At 46.5% G+C, this 20950-nt stretch overlaps 2 protein-coding genes across 3 annotated transcripts in view; both read right to left on the reverse strand.

The window, feature by feature from the left end:
• The window catches only part of POLG2 (DNA polymerase gamma 2, accessory subunit), a 209842-nt gene that overhangs the window by 61540 nt on the left and 127352 nt on the right, over window positions 1–20950 (reverse strand). The window lies entirely within an intron of this gene.
• Window positions 13376–20950, reverse strand: part of PECAM1 (platelet and endothelial cell adhesion molecule 1) — a 54382-nt gene continuing 46807 nt past the window's right edge. For both annotated transcript variants that reach the window (XM_082604301.1, XM_082604300.1), the window contains 2 exons: window positions 19176–19198; window positions 13376–14418 (listed from right to left, as the gene is read on the reverse strand). In XM_082604301.1, the coding sequence (XP_082460427.1) occupies window positions 14389–14418; window positions 19176–19198 (53 nt within the window). In that variant the 3' untranslated portion in view covers window positions 13376–14388. The remainder of the gene's footprint in view (window positions 14419–19175; window positions 19199–20950) is intronic.

The following is a 20950-nucleotide window of genomic DNA, read 5'->3' on the forward strand; positions in this document are numbered from 1 at the left end:
ATGTATTAATTTTAATTTTTGCTGAATTGTTTGAAATTTAGGTACAGACATCATGACACTTTATTCCTTACTAAGAAAACATCTTGCGTAACCATGGTGTATTATCACACTTGGGAAATGGAACATTAACACTATCCTAGTATCTTATATACATTCCACATTCAAATGTTCCCAAGTGGCCCAGCACTGTCCTTGAATAGCTCTTTTTCAAAGGGTCTGGGATACAATCCAGGATCACATGTTGCATTTAGTTGTCCAGGCTCCTTAGTATCCTTTAATCTAGAGCAGTTCCTCAACCTGTTTTACTTTTTTCTGACATGGGGATACTTGAAAAGTCCAACTAATTGTGTTAAAACTACGCAATCTCCAGGAATTCCCTGACGGTCCAGTGGTTAGGACTCTGTGCTTCCACTGCCGGGGGTGCGGGTTCAATCCCTGGTCAGGGAACTAAGGTCCCACAAATCTCGGGGTGCGGCCAAGAAAACCAAAAAACTACACAATCTCCGCGTGATCCTTGTCTTAGAGATGTCAATTTTCTTATGCCACCACTAGGTGGCACTCTGGGTAGCCCTTGTCCTTCAACAGCCCTTGTGAAAGGGCAATTTAAGGATTGTCTCAGTCAAAGAAGGCTCTTATTTGGTAAAGCATATGCTGTTTAAAATGCCTGTATAGGGGCTTCTCTGGTGGTGCAATGGTTGAGAGTCCGCCTGCCGATGCAGGGGACACGGGTTCGTGCCCCGGTCCGGGAGGATCCCGCGTGCCGCGGAGCGGCTGGGCCCGTGAGCCATGGCCGCTGAACCTGCGCGACCGGAGCCTGTGCTCCGCAACGGGAGACGCCACAACAGTGAGAGGCCCGCGTACCGCATAAAAAAAAAAAAAAAAAAAAAAAGCCTGTATAGTGGGGAGAGGGAAAAATTAGGAGTTTGGGATTAAAGTATACACACTATGATATATATAACATATAACCAACAAGGACCTATTGTAGAGCACAGGGAACTGTACTCAATATCTTGTAATAACCTATAATGAAAAAGAATCTAAAAAAGAATATGTATGTGTATATATGTACATATATATGTATGTATGTAACTGAATCACACCTGAAACTAATACAACATTGTAAATCAATTATATTTCAATAAAAAATAAAATACCTGTATATTTATAAAGGTGGTATCCTTTCAAGCGTGTCTTCCCATACATGATTCATAATCACCCGGGGATATTGTTCATCAGGATTCTGATTCGGTGGGACTGGGGTAGGTCCTAAGATTCTGCTTTTCTAACAAGCTGCAGGTTGATTGTGATGCTGTTGGTCTGGAGAACACATTTGGAAGAGCAGGATTAGAACAAGCATATGAAGAAACATATCTATTTACAATTAGGCAACTTTTCTTTTTCTGTCAGAACCAGCAATGAAGCTGGTCTCATCTCCTGCTAATCCCCTCCCCCCACCCAGCCCTTTGGCCTCCGTGCTTCTGTACCACAGGGCCTTTGCACTAGCTGTTCTCTCTGCCTGCACTCTCTTCCCCCAGATATCCTCTACTTGGTTAACTCCCTCTGCTCCCTTAAGTCTTTCCCCAAACCTCACTTCTTAATGAGATTTGCCCAGACTACCCTGTTGAATACTGCCCCCTGGCCCCACCCTGATTTCCTTTCCCCTTCAGCCTACTCGATTCTTTCTCTATAGCCCTCACCGCCTTCTCACATACCATATAATATACTTACTATATTAATTGCTTATTTCTGTCTCTCCCTGCTAGAATCCAAGTTCCACGAGGGTGGGTACCTTAGTCTATTTTCTTCACCAATACACCCCAAGCACCTAGAACTGTGTCTGGCACATAGTATGTTCACAAGAAAATATTTGTGCACCTTAATGGGACCTTCAAGATGACAGTGCCCAATCCCCTCATTTGGTTGATGAAGAAATGAGCTCCAGGTCTTTGGGCAACATAAAGAAGGGCCCAAGGTCATACACTCCCTACATGTACTCCCTATAAGACTGTAGGGAGATTGTGCTGTTCGTCTAAATGAATATAATTTAAAAGCAGGACTTGTTTGTATCAGTTAAATTTTTTTCTTTTTTTTTTTCATTTGTTTTTGTTGTTTTCTATCAGTTAAATTTTAAGCTACCGTTTTAATTCTTATTATTTGTGTTAGGCCTTTTTTCCAAAAAGGGTCTGGAGAGCTAACAAGATGATATAAACTCATATAAAATGGAACAGTTAGGAATCAAGATGGAAGCGATATCATCTAAAGGAAGAGGGAGTTGATTTTAACAGGCCCTTGACAGTAGTTAATTACCCTAATGGGGTACAGAATTTGGCTCTGAATTCTTTGGCAGCCGAGTTAAACGGGAAGCACATGGGGCTGCATAGTGTTCGTTGTCTGCGCTAAGAAAGTCTGAGCACTCAGCAGGAACGCACTTCCGGGAGGCATTGAGTTATAAGCACAGGAGAACTCTGAGTGACATCCAGTGCGCCCCCAATTGGCTAATGTTCACCAAAAAACCCCCAAAGTTCTCACTGAAGAATGCGTTCCTTTTATCTGGGAAGACTAAGAGCGTAACATAAAATCATGTGATAGCTCTTATAGTTCAAGTGAGTTCTTTTCTGATGGCTGTACCAGAAAATAAGGATGAAAACCAGAGAATCTAGGAGAAAACATAGGTAAACATGTCTAGGAATATCTTTTACAAATATCTGCTGTCTCAGATCTTAGATAAACATTGAACCACAGGCAATTCATGGATTAGACTTTCATATGTTCAATGGGGGAGGGGGGTGATATTTATTGAGTTTCTACTATAAATGGAATCCTCTTTCCTTTTTCCCCAGAGGGCACCCCCAAGGCCCAGCTAGCTCAAGGGCAGAGAGGACAGGAGGGGAAGCCACTTCTGTTTCTTTAAGTTGCATGAAGTATTTGCTAGGGTGTATTCTGTATCCAAAAAAGGCATCCAGCAAATTCACCTCTCTGGCCACCAGGAAGCCGTCCTCCCCCATCAAGTAGGGACAATTGCTCTGTTTTCTGCTGATGCTTTTTCAAAACACAGTTCTTTTGCAAAACCTCTGAATATCCTGTGAGTGAATACTAGCCAATGTATTTTAACAAATGATAATACATTTTTTCTTATAGACCCCTTTAAAAATTATTTAAAGATTTCCCCTTTAAAATAATTCACAGTCTAATGACAGAGATAAGCACCTAAACAAACAACTACAAGAAATGTGATGAGTGTCATACGTGGATAAGAGTGGCTGGAACATTTCCTTTTCCAGCAATGTACTTCCTCTTTTGATATTTGTACATCATTGCATTATATACCGTGGATTGTTCCACTGAGATCGGATTGATCAAATGAGCATGTCTTGGTTTTTGTGCAAATACTTTTTCAAAGTTCATTGTGTATTTATATGTTCCTTGATGACTGTGAAGTAAGGATGTAGTAATTTTCCTATCAAAATGAAATGTATATGTTCAACTGTCTCCAACTATGAGAGTTTAAAGACAAAAAAACTGAGGTACTGTCCTATTCATTGCTAGTGTGATATCTATATAAAAATTGATGAATTTCTCAAGAGGTATTTATTGGGAGAGTTTTATGTTACACAACCAATTTATAAATATTTCATTAGAAAAAAAAAGATTTCCCAAGGCATTTTGTTTTCTGCCTGGTGCAATTAAAAAAAAAATTTGGTGTGGGGGGACTTCCCTGGTGGTCCAGTGGTTAAGAATCCGCCTTCCAATGCAGGGGATGCGGGTTTGATCCCTGGTCAGGGAACTAAGATCCCACATACCTTGGGGCAACTAAGCCTGCGCGCTCTAAAGCCCTCAAGCCACAACTAGAGAGAAGCCAGCACCACAACGAAAGGTCCCGCATGCCGCAACTAAGACCCGACACAGCCAAATAAATAAACATTAAAAAAAATTTTTTCCCCATGGTAAAATATACATAACATAAAATTTACCATCTTAAGCATTTTAAGTGTATAGTTCAGTGGTATTAAATACATTCATAATGTCATGCAATCAGTCATCACCACCATCCATCTCCATAACTCTTTTTAGCCTGCAAAACTGAAACTCTATATTCATTAAACAATAACCCCTAATCCTTCCCATCCAGCTCCCGGCAACCACCTTTCTACTTTCTGTCTCTATGGTTTTGATTACTATAAGTACCTCGTATAAGTAGGATTCTATCATATTTGTCCTTTTGTGACTGGCTTATTTCACTTGGCATAATGTCCTCAAGGATCATCCATAAGGTATCAGGTGTCAGCATTTCCTTCCTTTTTAAGGTTGAAAAACATTCCACTGTATGGCTATACTACATTCTGTTATCCATTCATCTGTCATTGCTTCCATGTTTTAGTTATTGTGAACAATACTGCTGTGAATAAAGGTGTACAAATATCTCTTTGAATTCTGCTTTCAATTCTTTTGGGTCTCTACCCAGAAGTGAAATTGCTGGGTGGTATGGTAATTCTAATTTCAATTTTTTGAGAAACCACAATACTGTTTTCCACAGCAGCTGCACCATTTTACATTCCCACCAACAGTGCACAACAGTTCCAGTTTCTCCACATCCTCACCAACTTTTGTTCTTTTCTGTTTTTTGAATAGTAGTTATCCTAATGGGTGTGAAGTGGTATCTCACTGTGATTTTTTTTTTTTTTTTTTTTTTTTTTGTGGTACGCGGGCCTCTCACTGTTGTGGCCTCTCCCGTTGCGGAGCACAGGCTCTGGACGCGCAGGCTCAGCGGCCATGGTTCATGGGCCCAGCCACTCCACGGCATGTGGGATCTTCCCGGACCGGGGCAAGAACCCGTGTCCCCTGCATCGGCAGGCGGACTCTCAACCACTGCGCCACCAGGGAAGCCCTCTCATTGTGATTTTGATTCAAATTTCCCCAATGATTAGTGGTGTTGAGTATCATTTCATGTGCTTCTCAGCCATTTGTATATCCTTTTCGGAAATATCTATTTGCCCATTTTATTTTTATTTTATTTGCCCATATAAATATCCTTTGCCCATTTTAGTACTGGGTTGCCTGGTTTTTTGTTGTTGAGTTTTGGAGTTCTCTATATATTCTGGGTATTGATCTCTTATCAAATACTTTAAGATATTTCTCAAGGCATTTTTTTTCTGTCTGGAAAACTTTTAAATAGAAATCATACTGTGACCATGTCTTCAACTGAGTTCCACCATCTCTGCCTCTGCCGATCACAGATGTGTCACACACATGGAATGTTCTTTCTCCACCTGGCATTGGTTCTGCCACACTAACAACCCTGGGCCATAAGAGGGCCCAGGGCTTGAACCTGAAATGTGTCAAGTGGTGTTGGCCTCCGGGGGCTGGATTTTACCCCAATCACACCCTGGACTTTTGCCTGAATGGCCTGGATTCCTCTGTTTCAACTACATGGATCAGTTGCTTCCATCTTGAAAGAAGAGATCGGATTGGGTTTGCCAACGAGCCAGCTGTGTGCAAACCATTGTGGGGAGAGCCACCATCTTTGAGGGCTGGGTCGGCTTATAACTGGCTTGTAGTCTGTGTTGGTTATTTGTGGGGTCCTGCTTCTTTGAGGTATCTGCTTATCTTGGCTTCTTCCACGCAGCCATGGAACGTGCAGAGCCTTGCACAAACCAGGCACTAGTTTGTTGAATAAACTCTGATAAGCAAAGGTGATTTGTTTGGAGTCATGCTGCCTTGATTTTCACTTTTTGGTTTAAATATCACATCTCCATATGCCAACACCTCCCATGAAACAAAGAGAAGCACCTGTGTTGGTTTTGGCACAGGATCTGTTCAAGGGCAGGGCTGGGCCATCCTTGTTCTCTATGCACTGTGCACGTGTATGTGTGCATATGGGTGATCACAGGCACGCGTGTGTGTTCATGCACTTGTCTACTTACGTTTGCTCGTGGACCAAGGGCTGGATAGTCACATAACCTCAAGACACCAATTGGAACTCTGACAAATGCAGAGATGAATTTGTCAGTAAACCAATGGGTATCAACCTGTTAAAGTATAAAGACTCTTCTTTAACATAAAAAAATTGCAGAGACTCCCACGTGAACAAGAAAGACATTATTTGTCTTTTCTGCATTTTCAGGTTGATAAAAATATGTCCCCATGCATTTGAAGACCTTTTGCAACGATTCCCAAGCTCTCCAGATCTGGGGATCCACTTCCTGAATAGACCTTTAACACTGGAAAGAGTGTCAAATGCTCACTCCTGTGAACATCTGACATTCTAGCAACTTTCCCTCTAAACAAGCATGACCAAAAACATGAGCAAAGCATCACAAGCCCCAGAGACCACGTTTGTCTGGATCTCTGATGCATCCTCTGAACTTAGCACAGGATCTGCACCTTAGGTACTGAAAAAGTACTTCTTGCAAAAATATCCAGTAAGATGAGGCCACAGAGTGGCTGGCTAGGCTCACTCACCAGCTATGCTCTCAAGTCCTGCACACCAGCTTCAAAGAGCACAATGCAAAGCACTGCATAGAAGGCCTGACTGACCAACGTCAAACTTGGTTGTGAAACAAACATCACATTACTTTTATTATCATTAAATGAAATAGAATCTGTTCCTGGGCCGCCATTCTGCCAGCCTGTTGGGAAGTTTAATGTTGGCCTCAATTGGCAAATCCCTTCTCTCCCTAGGGTTGCATAGAATCTGGAAGGATCATGTGGTTCCTGGAAAACAGGGGAAGGGAAGAGAGTCTGGTTGTGGTCACTGCTCAAGCTCCTTGTGATTCAGGCTCCCAGGGTCCCTAGAGGACAGGTGGCTTCCCAGGCTCTGTGTCACATGAGGTGCAAGGGGATCTCGGCAGAGGCTGCAAGTCCCAAGCCTAGTGTCTGGCGTCCCTGGATGCCCAGGAGACATTTCCCTGAGGGAGCTGCCTCTATCATAGGGGCAGCTCACTCTCCCCAGTTTTGGGGACTCCCCTTTGTCTGCTGCTCCACCTCTGCTCCTCCCAACTACAACTTTCCTTGGGGTAGGGGTCACACAGGGCCTCGGCTGGACCTGCTAGAGTTGTGCCTGGTGGCAGGGGCCAAAGGACCCCGGAGGGAACTAATAACAAACTGCACCTCAGTGACTGGCTCTGCCACAGGAACCCAGTGGAATAACCACCTGCCTGCCGTGTGTCTAACACTTCCATGTTGTTTCTAAATAATCAAGACCTCAAAGAGCTTCTTCTCGGGGCCTCCCTGGTGGCGCAGTGGTTGAGAGTCCGCCTGCCGATGCAGGGGATGCGGGTTCGTGCCCCGGTCTGGGAGGATCCCATATGCCGCGGAGCGGCTGGGCCCGTGAGCCATGGCCGCTGGGCCTGCGCATCCGGAGCCTGTGCTCCGCAACGGGAGAGGCCACAACAGTGAGAGGCCCGCATACCGCAAAAAAAAAAAAAAAAAAAAAAAAAAAAGAGCTTCTTCTGCCATCTTGTTCTTCTGAAACTGACCTGCCGGAGAAGCAACCTGGAATCCAAACTCATCTTGGCTCAGAGATACGTACTTTTATTGAATGGCTGGTGGTGTGACAGAGCTTCTCGAGACGGTGTCAGATCCTGGCTTGAGGTTTGCCCTCGCTTTGGAAGGCAACGAAATCCACTCTTTTTTTTTTTTCTAGGACCCAGTCCTGGGCTCCTTCAAAGTCCCAACAGCAGGAGGTTTCCTTGCTTGGCAAATTCAGGCCCAAACGACCCAAGTCCTGAGGAGGGGAGCGTTGGTTGTACCAGAAACTAATGGAATAATTTCTGGCACAAAACCAGACCCTCCTGTGCCAAGAAGTTCCAGGAAAACCAGCACATCCCAGGACTGGGAGGAAGTAAGGCAGCGACTGGGGACTTTTCCTAGTGAATCCAATAAATCCTTGGAAAAATAATCCACCAAAGGTCAGATATAGACAGAAAACAACTATGCAGGCTTTTGGAGGTGTTTTGTTTTTTTCCTAAAGAGAGAGAAAAGTAGAAAAGATTCCATGCATTGGCTCTCAAAATAAATAACTGGGAATAGAAAACTCATCTATCCATATAAGACAAATATGAAATTCAGTTCTGTATTATGGCCAATTGATTGGGGATGGGGGAGAAAAGGAAAAGATGAATTGGAGGAGAAAAAGAAGTAGAGAGAGGAAGCAGAGAAAGGATGAGAGATGAGAGGCACAGAGAACTTGGAAGAAGGTTAGAGAAAGAAACTAAATATTTTCAGAGGCAGAGACACAAAATACATGAGAACAGAGCATAGTGAAAGAACACCAGATTGAGAAAGCTCAAAAGATATGCTGTAGATACAAAGAACAGAGTAGTGGTTCCCAGAGGGGAAGGGGTGTGGTGGGAGGGTGATATGGTTAAAGGGGGTCAACTATATGGTGATGGCTGGAAATTAAATTTCTGGTTGTGGGGACTTCCCTGGTGCTGCAGTGGTTAAGAATCCACCTGCCAATGCAGGGGACACGGGTTTGAGCCCTGTTCCGGGAGGATCCCACACGCCACGGAGTAACTAAGCCCGTGTGCCACAACTACTGAGCCCACGTGCCTAGAGCCCGTGCTCCGCAACAAGAGAAGCCACTGCACTGAGAAGCCTGCGCACCTCAAGGAAGAGTAGTCCCTGTTCGCTGCAACTAGAGAAAGCCCATGTGCAGCAATGAAGACCCAATGCAGCCAAAAATAAATAAGTAAATAAATAAATACATTTATAATAAATAAATAAATAAATAAATTTTTGGTAGTGAGCATGTTCTAGTATATACAGAAGTTGAAATAAAATGTATGTGCATGAAACATATAATACTATAAAACAATGTTACCTTAATTTTAAAAATGGTTATTTAAAGGTAAATTATTGTTGTTATACTTTTTAAAAATATTTATTTATTTTTGGTTCGTTGGGCCTTCATTGCTGCACGTGGGCTTTTGTTAGCTGTGGCGAGCAGGGGCAACTCTTCGTTGTGGTGCGTGGGCTTTTCATTGCGGTGGCTTCTCTTGTTGCAGAGCACGGGCTCTAGGTACACGGGCTTCAGTAGCTGTGGCACACAGGCTTAGTTGCTCCACAGCATGTGGGATCTTCCCAGACCAGGGCTCGAACCCGTGTCCCCTGCATTGGCAGGCGGATTCTTAACCACTGCGCCACCAGGGAAGTCCTGTCCTACTTTATTTACAGGAACATCTTATACACATGGCAAGTAGAGCTGCGAGAACATGAGGTCATCTTGTCCAATTCCTTCTGGAGTGCATTGGTGTCCCCTCACCCCCACCAAAATTCATGTCTACCTGGAACGTCAGAGCGTGAGCTTCTTTGGAAACAGGGTCTTTGCTCATGTAATTAGTTAAGATGAGGTTATACTGGATTAGGGTGGGCCCTAAATCCAATGACTGGTCTCTTTATGAGAAGGCCACGTGAAGACACAGATACACATGCATCTGGAAGAAGCCCACATGACGACAGAGGCAGGGATGAGAGTGGTGCAGCACAAGCCATGAGACACCAAGGATCGCCAGCGACCACCAGAAGCTAGAAGAAGCAAGGAAGGAATCTTCCCTGGAGACTCTGGAGGGATCCTGGCATGGCTGACACTTTGCTTTCGGACTTCTGGCCTCCAGAACTGTGGGAGGATAAATTTCTGTTGCTTTGAGTCACAGTTTGTGGTGCTCTGCTATGGCAACCCTAGGACACGAATACGCTTCCTTTTGCAGGAGAAGAGCTCCGGGATGTGTGACAGCTCCAAGATCACGGAGCCAACTGGTAGCCAGTCACCCCTTCCAACCTGCCTGGTACTTTTCCTTAAGAATTTTTTTTTTTTTTTTTTTGCGGTACGCGGGCCTCTCACTGTTGTGGCCTCTCCCGTTGTGGAGCACAGGCTCCAGACGCGCAGGCTCAGCGGCCATGGCTCACGGGCCCAGCTGCTCCACGGCATGTGGGATCTTCCCGGACCGGGGCACGAACCCGTGTCCCCTGCATCGGCAGGCGGACTCTCAACCACTGCGCCACCAGGGAAGCCCTTTCCTTAAGAATTTTATTTATTTCTAGCATCTTTCATCCTCTCTGAACATGGAAATCGTTTTTCTATTGTCAAAGTTTAGGTTGAAATAAAGATTCATTTCCCATTGAATTAGGAAATGCGTATGAAGGGACCCTTCAGGCTTTAGAAATGCTTTGGACTCTGAAGCTTTTCAAAATATTTACTGCCCATTCCTTTGGCATTCCAAAACAGTCTAATAGTTTATTACTTTTGAGAGATGACGGCTGTCTCTTTTGAACACTGAAATCACCATTTCTTTATTTATTCTGAGCAGTTTTTTCAAGGCAAGCCAAGTCCCTCTTGGGACATTGGACTTAAAACTGTCCATGAAGTAGACCCTTTGATTAGAAATGGGCTGACCTCTATCTGGGTTTTCAACTGACATCAAATCATATGGAGAACACGTGAGTTTTTAATTATTTCATAGTTCTTAACCCTCTTTTGGATTATGTTTCTGAGAAAGTGATAAAAGCTATGGACTCTCTCCTAGAATATCATGTACTCTCACAACTTTTTGCACCCACTCTCAGGGTGTTCACAGACACCATGCCCTACCCGCACCCTCCTGTGTTCCCCAGTTGTGGAGACTGTCCTGCTGGGCATCCACCTCCCTCAAGTTCGCCTTCTTACTTGAGCCTCAGAGTGGTGAGCAAGGGCAGAATCTGACCTATGGCAGAGGTTTTCTCTCCAACATGCTAATGACACTGGTGGAGAGTCTTAAAAACAACTGTGCTCAGGAGTTGAGTTCTGGCCGAGCAACTTTTGGGAAGCTTCTTCTTAAGACTCTCAGAGATTAGGTCGGGCCAATGGGATTCCTGGCAGAAACTCCCAGGGGACAGTGCTGGCTTTTTGAAGGGGACTGATTGGGTCATAGGGCTGACAGGCAGTCTTCCTTATATTCATTGGGGACACCATCCTCTCCCTTGCCTCAGGATTTTAGTACATGTCCCCCCATTGTTGGTCATGCTCCTTGCTCCTCAACCCACTTTTTTGACCTGCTACCCTCTACCTGCCCTCAGATCTTTGGTTAGATCCACCTTCCTCTTGGACACTCTCTGATCCCCCAAAGTCTGTGTTAGGAGCCCTTTCCCTATGCCCCCATTGGCTTTGAATTTTTCCATCACCACCTTTGTCCCACTGTTGTAGCTGGCTCTCTACTCACCTGTATCTCTACTGGATTGTACAGGAAATCAGGGGCCATGTGATTCTTATAATCTCCCTACTCCCAAGTGTTGGGAAAACAAAGCATGGTGGATGGATGCAAGCTTGTTGAGTAAATACATGAATAAACTGGCTGGTTCAATGCAGGGCTTCTCAACCTTGGCACTATTGGCATTTTGGACTTGATACTTCTTTGTCATAGGGGTTTGTCCTGTGCACTGTAGGATATTTAATGGCCTCCCTGGCTTCTACCCACCACGTGCCAGTAGCATCCCCACCCAACTGTGACAAATAAAAATGTCTCCAGATGCTGCCCAGGGACCCCTGGGAGTTAAAATCGCCCTGGTAGAAAACCACTGCATGAATGAATTACTGTTGACCTTGGGATCACTTTGCCCATCTTGAGTCTATGTCACGGAGTGAGAGTTCAGTCAGTCAGTTTCTGCTGGTGGAGCGCTCGGTATGTGCTCATGAAATGGGTGGCTGACCTCGTGTGGCTCCTCAGAAGAGGGAAAAACTTCCACTCTGCCTTTTCTAAGTGGTCTCTTCTCTAATAAGCTATTACAACATGAGGACACAAGAGGGAGCTCTAACTAACAAGTTCCACAGCTGAGAAAACGTCCTTCCTCTCCTGGAAATGGTGACTGGACCCTCCTGTTACGTGATAAGCTCAGGCTTAGACGTTTGGTTATGGCATCAGGTTAGGACAGCGGAACCAGCATCCAGAGTTGGGAGATTTTAGCCATTAAATATAGTGAAAGAGGGACTTCCCTGGTGGCACAGTGGTTAAGAATCCGCCTGCCAATGCAGGGGACACGGACTCGAGCCCTGGTCCGGGAAGATCCCACATGCTGTGGAGCAACTAAGCCCGGGTGCCACAACTACTGAACCTGTGCTCTAGAGCCCGCGTGCCACAACTACTGAGGCCACGTGCCACAACTACTGAAGCCCATGTGCCTAGAGCCCATGCTCCCCAACAAGAGAAGCCACTGCAATGAGAAGCCTGCGCACCGCAACAAAGAGTAGCCCCCGCTCACCGCAACTAGAGGAAGCCCGCACGCAGCAACGAAGACCCAACGCAGCCAAAAATAAATAAATAAATAAATTTTTTAAAATTAAAAAATATATATACTGAAAGAAAGACCCCTGCGTGTGTGGCCTGCTCCTCAGACATATAGACTGAGGGGAAAAATAAAGACCCAATTATGCTCCATAAATAAGTGACAAGCAGTATGAACAGGGTCTTCCCAGCTTCCACAGAAATGCTCTCCTCTGGTGGCAGCAAGGGACTGAGGAGTTGACACGGGGGCTCGGGGTGCACCCCAAATCACCGACACAACAACTATCAGGCTTGAAGGCTGTTAGCGATTATCCAATCCTTTGTCTCTGTGCTGAGTCAACGGCCCTGAAAACTGGGAAATTGTACAGCATCTTTGTGATACAACATTGTGTGTGTGTGTGTGTGTGTGTGTGTGTGTCTACAGCTACCATCATATTTTGAAAGGAATCTAAACCCTCCAAATGTTAAGAACCGTTAGTCTAACCTCCTCATCTTAGAGATGAAGAAACAAAGAGGCTCCTTCAAGTTTCTGCCACCGCAGACCCAGGACACACGCAGATCTCCTCTGCCTTCAGGTCCAGCAGGTGGTGCTGGCCTGTGGGGCAGGGAGGTCTGGTCTGAGGCCACGGGGGAGGGTGGATCCTGAGGCCTAGAGGGGTGGGAGGAGGCTCTGCCAGTAGGGTTACCAGATAAAACATAAGATGCCTAGTTAAATTTGAATTTCAGATAAATGAATACTCTTATAGTATAAGTATGTCCCAAACGTTACATGGGCCATACTTATACTCAAAAATTATTTGTTGTTTATCTGGAATTCAAATTTAACCTGGCATCCTGGTTTGGGGGGGGTGGGCAGTTGTTATCGTTCACTCAATCTGACAACAGCAGCCTAGCAGGTTTCAGCTAGGAAGCAAATGGTGAAGCACCAGCTGATGGATATTAATAACTCAGGGTGTGAGACTCAGACTACCTCTGACTTCAGTGAAGGCCACCGAGGTCCTGGCGGGCTGATAGGACCTGCTTGGTTCTCCCTGTGGCCTTGGATGCTCTGAGGAGTCCCCAGGCACAACAGATATTCTGTACGTGTGTGGCCTCTCAGAAGATGACATCTCACAAGTCTGTGAAGAGTAAAGATCAAATTTATTTAATACAACACCCCTCAGGGGCCCTGCAGCTGTGTCAATGAGGAGGACAAGGGAGGGGGTCTCGCTTGGGTGTGCTCACTAGTGCCATCCCACCGGAGAATGGCCGCAGCCCCTCATCCACCCACTCAGGGCACCATCAGAAACATTTGAAGACCTCGGGAGACCATTCCTTTAGCAAGGAATAAATAACAAAAAATTAGTAAGAAAAATAGGCATTTCATTTTTCTAGTAAAAAAAAAAATATTTGCTGGAGGCAACCATCTTCCTGTCCTTCGGCCTTCAGCATGGTAGAGGAAAAGAAAGAAAGGGAATAGAAAACCAGCTTAAGAACATCTGTGCTTTGTCTAGCTTCACTTTCTATTTGGGGCATTGCACAGAATGAACCTCATCTTCAAGTTGGCATCTCAAAAGGGTTGCTCCCAAGCAGCTCTGTTTTCCCGTCTGTGGCAGGTGAGGTGGTAGAGGGGACAGGGTGCAGCTGTCTGGTCCATGCTGTGTACTTCCAAGGAACAAGGACTGCCCAGAACCACAGACCCTTGAAGGACCAAAGACAAAGAGAAAAAGTAGCCTCCAAGTCAGGCCATTCGCTAGGAGAGATGGACTACAAAACAGAAACTGGTTTCTGTGTATGAGGGGACTTGGAAAAGTTCTTGATCTCTGTACAAGACAAAATATTCAAGTTTCAAAATATCTCAGTGGCCAGTTTACTCTGAACCTCCTGCTGCTTCTCTCCACTCCCGAGGATGCTCCGGCTTGTGGGAGGCGGGCCGTGTGGGAAATTAACCAGCCCCTCTGTTAGCCCTTTATACCCAACATAAATGTAGTTAAGATGGATTTAAGAACTGGTGACTTGGCCTGAGGAATTGCCACGTTCGGTGGGAGCAGGGCAGGTTCATAAATAAGTGCACAAAACTCTTGGAATACAGGAATCATCTGCTCTTCTCAGAATGTGGGTGTCCTCCCAGGGAGGAGCGTGTGCTCTCGGAGTCCTAAGTTCCATCAAGGGAGCCTTCCGTTCTCTGCAGTGACAAGAGACAAGACACACTATGGTCACACCCTTCAGGACTGAAGACTGGCCTGGTGGAAAGATATGAAAACCTGCACAAAGCACTTCTCAAAGGAACTGCAAAGCAGTGCTGTCATCTGAGGACACGCCCCGCCCTGTGGGGCAGCTCCTGCCCACACTCGTTTTTCCCTTCTCTCCACACCTGCTCTGTAGGGCCTGCAGCCTGTACTTCCCCCACAGACACGTTGCACATCAGGCTAGCAACCAATTTCATCAAGCACCCACTGTGAACCCAGCACTAGGTCCCATGGGTGCTACCTAGGGAAGACTAGAAAAGAGGAAGACTAGGAAAGTTAAGGGACACCTGGTGTCTTGCTGCCTCTAACATGAGGTGAACCTAGGTCTGTTTTTATATTTCAAAAATGAAAGACTGAACTCAAATGATTAAACCTAAATGTTTTTAAATTATATGATTCTGCCTTAAAAAGGAATGAAATTCTGATTCATTTCAACATGGATAAACCCTGAAAACATTATGCTAGCTGAAATAAGCTAGACACAAAAGGAACAAGTGATTCCACTTAAATGGGGTACCCAGAAGAGCCAAGTTCATAGAGACAGGAAGTAGAATGGTGGCTGCCATTTTGGGTGGAAGGGGAAATAGGAAGGTAGGGCTTAATGGGTACAGAGTTTGGGTCTGGGATAATGAAAAGTTCTGTGGATGGATTTGGCAACTGTTGCACAACAATGAGAATGCACTTACTGCCACTGAATTGTACACTGAAAAGTTGTTAAGATGGTAAACTTCATGTTGTGTATATTTTGCCACAATAAAAGTGAAAAATAAATTTTCTTAAATTCCAGATGCCGCCTTGCAGTGTTCTCTAACTGCTCCACAGGGTATTTGTGTCACCTACACACCTATCAATGACTGGACCCCCGTCTGACCCAGGCACTGTTCTTTCTGCTGAGGATGCAAGAACCTGCCCCCGAGAATTTTATATCCTATCAATTATTGACAAACAATGTTAGCATGAAGTAGAAGGTGGAAGAGGTCCTAACAAACTGCAGAAGGAGTTGAGAGGTGGTGAGAGGACCCTAGCTGGGCAGCGAGGTGGGGTGGATTTTGATGAATGGACGGAGCAAGAGGGCAAGAGTGGAGCATGCTGGGAGATACTGGGCCCTGGGCAGCAGTGAGTCCAGAAGAGCAGGCAGCACCTGCCTGAGTGCCTGACTCTGGGCCCTCTGTGAGCACAGGGCCCCCTGCTGCAGGTGGCTCTCAGGGGGAGGCAGGAGTAGAAGTTGTGGGGATTGGCCAAGGTCTTGGGAACGCCATGGCCGGGCTGTCTGTCTCCCTGAGGGTTGGCTGAGATGGAGTCCCTGTTTTATTCTGGTCCTGCCAGGGCTGAGGAGCCTCTCGGAACAGGATGCAGGTCTGTGGGGCCCCAGCCGGAAGGCCAAGGCTCTGCCTTCTGCTTTGCCAGGAGAGACCCAGGCAAGCAGGCCAAGAGAGCTGCGTTGGCCCCTGGGGGCTGGAGGCCCGCCAGCCCTGGCAGCTACCCTCGCTCCACTTCCTCCGCTCAGCTGGGGGTGGCGGGGTGTGTATGTGTGTGTGACCCTGGTGTCCAGTCTTCTCCAGGCCCCAGACCAAGTCCTTCCCCAGACACCTCCGCTCCCCTCTCCAGGGGAAGTGAGTGCTCGGGGAGCTGCTGCAGGACCAGCTCCAGAGATGGGAAAGGCTGGGCCACAGTCATCCAGGCCTTGGGGATTTGGAAGTTAAGGTTAACGTGCTCACATCCAAGGCTGTGCTTGCCTGTGTGTAAATCAGAGGCCAGCTGTCAGGCACCAAGAACAGCCAAGAAATTGCCCCACTTCTGGCCAGAACATGGTGTGGACACTCTCAAAGGTCATTTTACTTCTAACACTCCTGGGATCTCTACTTCCTGCTTCTAGAATGTCTCCCCCACCCCCCACCCGCACTTCCAGTGAACCAGATCTGTGCTAGGTGCTGGCTTAATCCTTGCAACAACTAAGAGAGAGGGTTCTATTTCCTCCAATTTACAAATGAGGAAACTAAGGCCCCGAGAGGTTAGGAAATCTGCCTGAAGTGACATGTCTAATAAATAGGTATCAGGGAAAAGTCAAGTTTTAATGTGGGTCTCTGCTTCCTGTCAAAGCTTGGCTCGGGTTGAATCCTGTGCTTTGGGTAAGCAACTGCTACCGTCCCCTCAGGTGACAGGGGCATTTCAGGGCCAAGGGAAGTAAATTCTCCATCCATTCCTTATGCTGCCAGAGTATTTGATGAAAAGAACTTTAAAATAGATAATCAATTCGCTTTTATATGATAGTTTGCAATCTGCAAAGTACTCTGCACACGCTTCTCACTTAACCCTTAAGATGGTCCTTAAACAGGTAGACATTACTGTTTTTGTTGTCATCACCATCTCCATTTTACAGATGGGGAAGCTTAGGCTTGGCTGGAGAGCTGGAACTCATGCCCCAGTCTCTTGATCCCAACTCCAGGGCTGTTCCCATGGCAGTCCAGCTGCCTGCTGGCTCCCGGGAGGGAAGGAGATGAGTTGTTAACTAGAAATTGCCTTTTGTCAATAAGAAGGCAAGTCCCTTCCAAGATCCTGAGACCCACACAGGTCCAGATTCATCCCTTTAAGTACAGGGTGTTCTCTTTCACGTTATCTGTCTGCCTGGGCCACAGCACGATTTATAAACAAGGCAAAAATGGCAGAGGAAAAATGAAGTCAGAATGTGCCATTGAAGCAAGTCGAACAATACTAAATTAGTATTTGGCTAAGTGGCTATCTCATTGTTAAGATATTTCCTCCAATATGTTTTCAGAAGCAACGGCCATTAAACAACTGGGAATGATCGCCAGGTTTGATTTCAGGAAGGAAATCCCCTCCCATTTCCTTGCTGAGCAATTCAATTAATTTTCTCCTGACCCTCACCAGCTGATGATTAGGGAAACTATACCTGCCTCTTTTATAAACAAGACGCATTCCCTTAAAGATTCAAAATGCCTTCCCCAACGGCTGGGAATCCCTGTGCTCCTGCCCAAAGGCCTTATTATTTGGGGGCACAGGACCAGCCACGGGTGAACTCTCAGGAGCATTCTGGAAGCAGACTCATGGGCCCATGGGCCAGCTGTCTGTCCTAGAGCTCAGAGCCTTTGTCCAGACAGGTCATTTGGATTGAAGAAAAAGTAAATAAGTCAGTCCTGCAGGTCCAGCAGACCTGCCTTGGGTGGACACAGCCATGATTATTGCAGCGGGAGAACATCTCTTTATCTGAGTCCCACAAGGCCCATGGGGCAAAGTTCTCACTTTCCACTCTCGCAACGCCATGATGGCTGGGACGGTGACCTCACTTCTTGGAGGGAGTCTTGTGTTGTGGACTGGCCGGGGAGTCTGGAGACCTAGGATTCTAGTCCTGGCTCTGCTATTAACAAGCTGGGTGATCCTGGTCAAGCTGTCCTGCCAATTCAGGACTCGGTTTTCTCATCTATAAACTGGGCCCCCTTTCCTTCCAATGCAACAGTCTCTGATTTCAGGAGTCTGGGTGGCTTAGGCTAGAAAAAGACATTCACTTCATTCCTCTTTTCCTTAAATTGATAGCCTTCCTCCATAAAAAGAATGTCAGCGGCTTCCTGTCTGTCAAAGGCATAATGAGTTCTCAGTTTTACAAGAATTCAGACTCAGGCAAAACAAAGGAAGCTGGGGGCCCACTGGAAGGGCTACCAGCAATCTTGCTAAAAGTTCTTCCCAGACCTTAAAGAAGCAGTTTGAGAGACAAATCCCTCATTTCTTAAGATGTTAGCTGCCCAGTTAGTTAACTCTTGTGCTGCTGGGTAGCTCATAAAAAGGTTGGGAGTAGGAAGATAGGGGAAAATGGGTCTTTGCAAAACTTGAACTTGGGCCTCTGCACTTCTTTTAAACATTCCCATCTGCCAAGTGGCAGCTTCCTAAATCCTCTGTTTCCTACAGAATGAAACCTCATAATGAGGTGTTCGAGTCTTTCCCAAGCAAGCCCTAACTTACCTTTCCCCTATCACTTGTCACCGGCACCCTCGTCTGCTCCCATTCTGAGCTGCTAGAGACTGCTCCATCCCTCACGCCTCTGCCCCTGATGATCTTTCTACCTGGATGCTGCTGGAACCAGCTCATTCCTCATGGCCCACCCAAATGACCCCTCCTTGGTGAAGAGACCACTATCCAGGCAGAACAAAGCACCTCTGTTCTCTTTCCATGGCTTCTGGAGTAGCTGTTATCCCTTTGCTTTCTCAACCAAGAAAACTCATCTGATTCCCTCACTGGATCAAAGGCCTTGTGTCCCCTGCAGCAGAGGGCCTGGTGTGTGAGGGTGACTGTTGGATGCTTCTCTTCTCCAAGTACACCCCCCGAATCTGCCTCACCTCCAAGGACCTAGACTCAGAGGAAATGTGGACTTTGGTCATCTGGAGCTGAGAGCCCTACATTCCCAACCCTGCGGGGGACTTCCAGGCTCTCCCTTCACAAGTGGGCTGAGTCGTAATGATGGAAACAGTAGGAGAGAATTTCAAAACCACAGCTGGCCTAGAAAACCTGGCTAGCCTGATGACCAGGCTAGTCAGAGGAGCCCAGGCTCCTGGTCTAAAACAGACGAGGCTAGTCCAGGGGTGTCATTGCTGGGGCTGCAGAACCTGGGTGAGTCTGGAAATATTTCACTGTTCGATGGACTGTTTTAAAAAAAAATAGCGCATATGAAATGTGTACTTACAGAATATCTGTTTTCCACGAAATCTGCAAAACAAAGGATAACACGGAGGTGAACAACACAAAGAGCACGAGATAGGCTCCGCCCACGCCCAACATCTCAGGAGCTGAGCAAGTAAAGAGGGAGCGAGGGGGCGCGGTGCAGGAGACGCCAGACCCTCGAGCTTACTGGGTGCCCAGGTTTACGGCTCCTTTGCCCACAGATAGCTTCCCCTGGGCCCTGTAGCTCCATGTGACAAGCATATAAAGTCCCGGGCAGCTAGTTTAACATTTTAAACAGTTGTTTAAAAATTAATAGCACCTGTTAGTTTAGGGAAAACACCTGAAAACTACAGAAAAGTAGAAAGCAGGTAAAAATGATCTCTGGTTCCACTGTTGACTTAAATGTCAACACTTAAGTTGAGGTTCTTTCCAAGTTTTGGCTATTTTAAATAATGCTGCCAATGTCCTCTTTGGGAATAAAGCAATTTCCATATTTCACACTAGTTTGTCTATTCCCAGGAGTGGGATCAACGGAGCAGAAAGTACAAACAAGGCCAACGCCCTTGGCATATACGGTTCAAGTGCTGTCTGAAGGGCAGGGCCTGGGGAGCCTCATCTCAGTCATCCGGAGACCACACAGTCTTCCTGCCAGGGTGCATCCGGGACTGGCTGGACATTGTGAAAATGTCCAGAAGAGAACAGGAGGCATTGCGTCGAAGGTGCGTAAACCCCGCCTGCATTAATTAGAGATGATTTTCATGGCAAGAGGCAAGAGAGGGCTATGATTTGCCTCTTGGACAGCACCAGGCCCCACTAACAGCAGAGTTTCTGAATGGGGAGTGGCCTCCATGTTGGGGCTGATTCCCCAAATAGCCCACTATGGACATGGCTCCGAAGACACAGAAGCCTGGGGAAGGCCCAAGAGGAGATGAGGGTTTGGGGGTTGGTTGCTCTTCTCAAAGGTGGTGAGAGTCATACCCTGTCCCCACTCCCAAATCCTCAGTCTTACTTGAGAGGCAATTCAAGGGGCCTTGGTGCCGCCCAAGCTCAAGCCCAGTCCCTTTGAATCCTGGGCTGTCTCAGGACCCAACTGTCACAACGGGAGTCACAATCTTCTGTTTCTTTCTCTAATTTAAAAATATCCTGTTTCCACCAGTCCACTTCCCCCTCAAACCCTGTCTTATCACAGCTCCATTGTGCGTCTCCTCTAGAGGGAACAGGGCCAGGAGTTCCTAAGGGGCCCCCTTCTGTCCTGGCTGGGTCAGAGGTAGGCGTCAAAGGCCAAATGGATGAATCAGCCCGACCAAGAAGTTGAGCCATTGTGTAAACTTCCACACATTGAGTAAGGCTGTGGGCAGCACCCCACCCCCAGCCCAAACCTGACCTGGGAGGACCCAAAGGATCCCATGCTTCCCGTTCCTCCAAAGCCCCAAGGGCTCTGGAATCAGACACAAGAGGGCAAGAGCCTCAGGCTGTGTTTCCTAAAGCAACAGGGACACAGAATACTAAAATTCAAGTATGCTGATAATGCTGATGGAGCTCCAAGTTATGCGCACTTGTTTTGTTTCTTTTTGGTACCAGAATCTGGCGGGTAGTATCCATATATATATATATTTTTTTTTTTTAAATAAATTTATTTATTTATTTATTGGCTGTGTTGGTTCTTCCTTGCTGCGTGTGGGCTTTTCTCTAGTTGCAGCGAGCAGGGGCTACTCTTTGTTGCGGTGTGTGGGCTTCTCACCGCAGTGGCTTCTCTTGTTGCAGAGCATGGACTCTAGGTGCACAGGCTTCAGTAGT

This window comes from Mesoplodon mirus (assembly GCF_964341445.2).
Source record: "Mesoplodon mirus genome assembly, chromosome: 18".
Lineage (NCBI taxonomy): Eukaryota > Metazoa > Chordata > Mammalia > Artiodactyla > Ziphiidae > Mesoplodon > Mesoplodon mirus.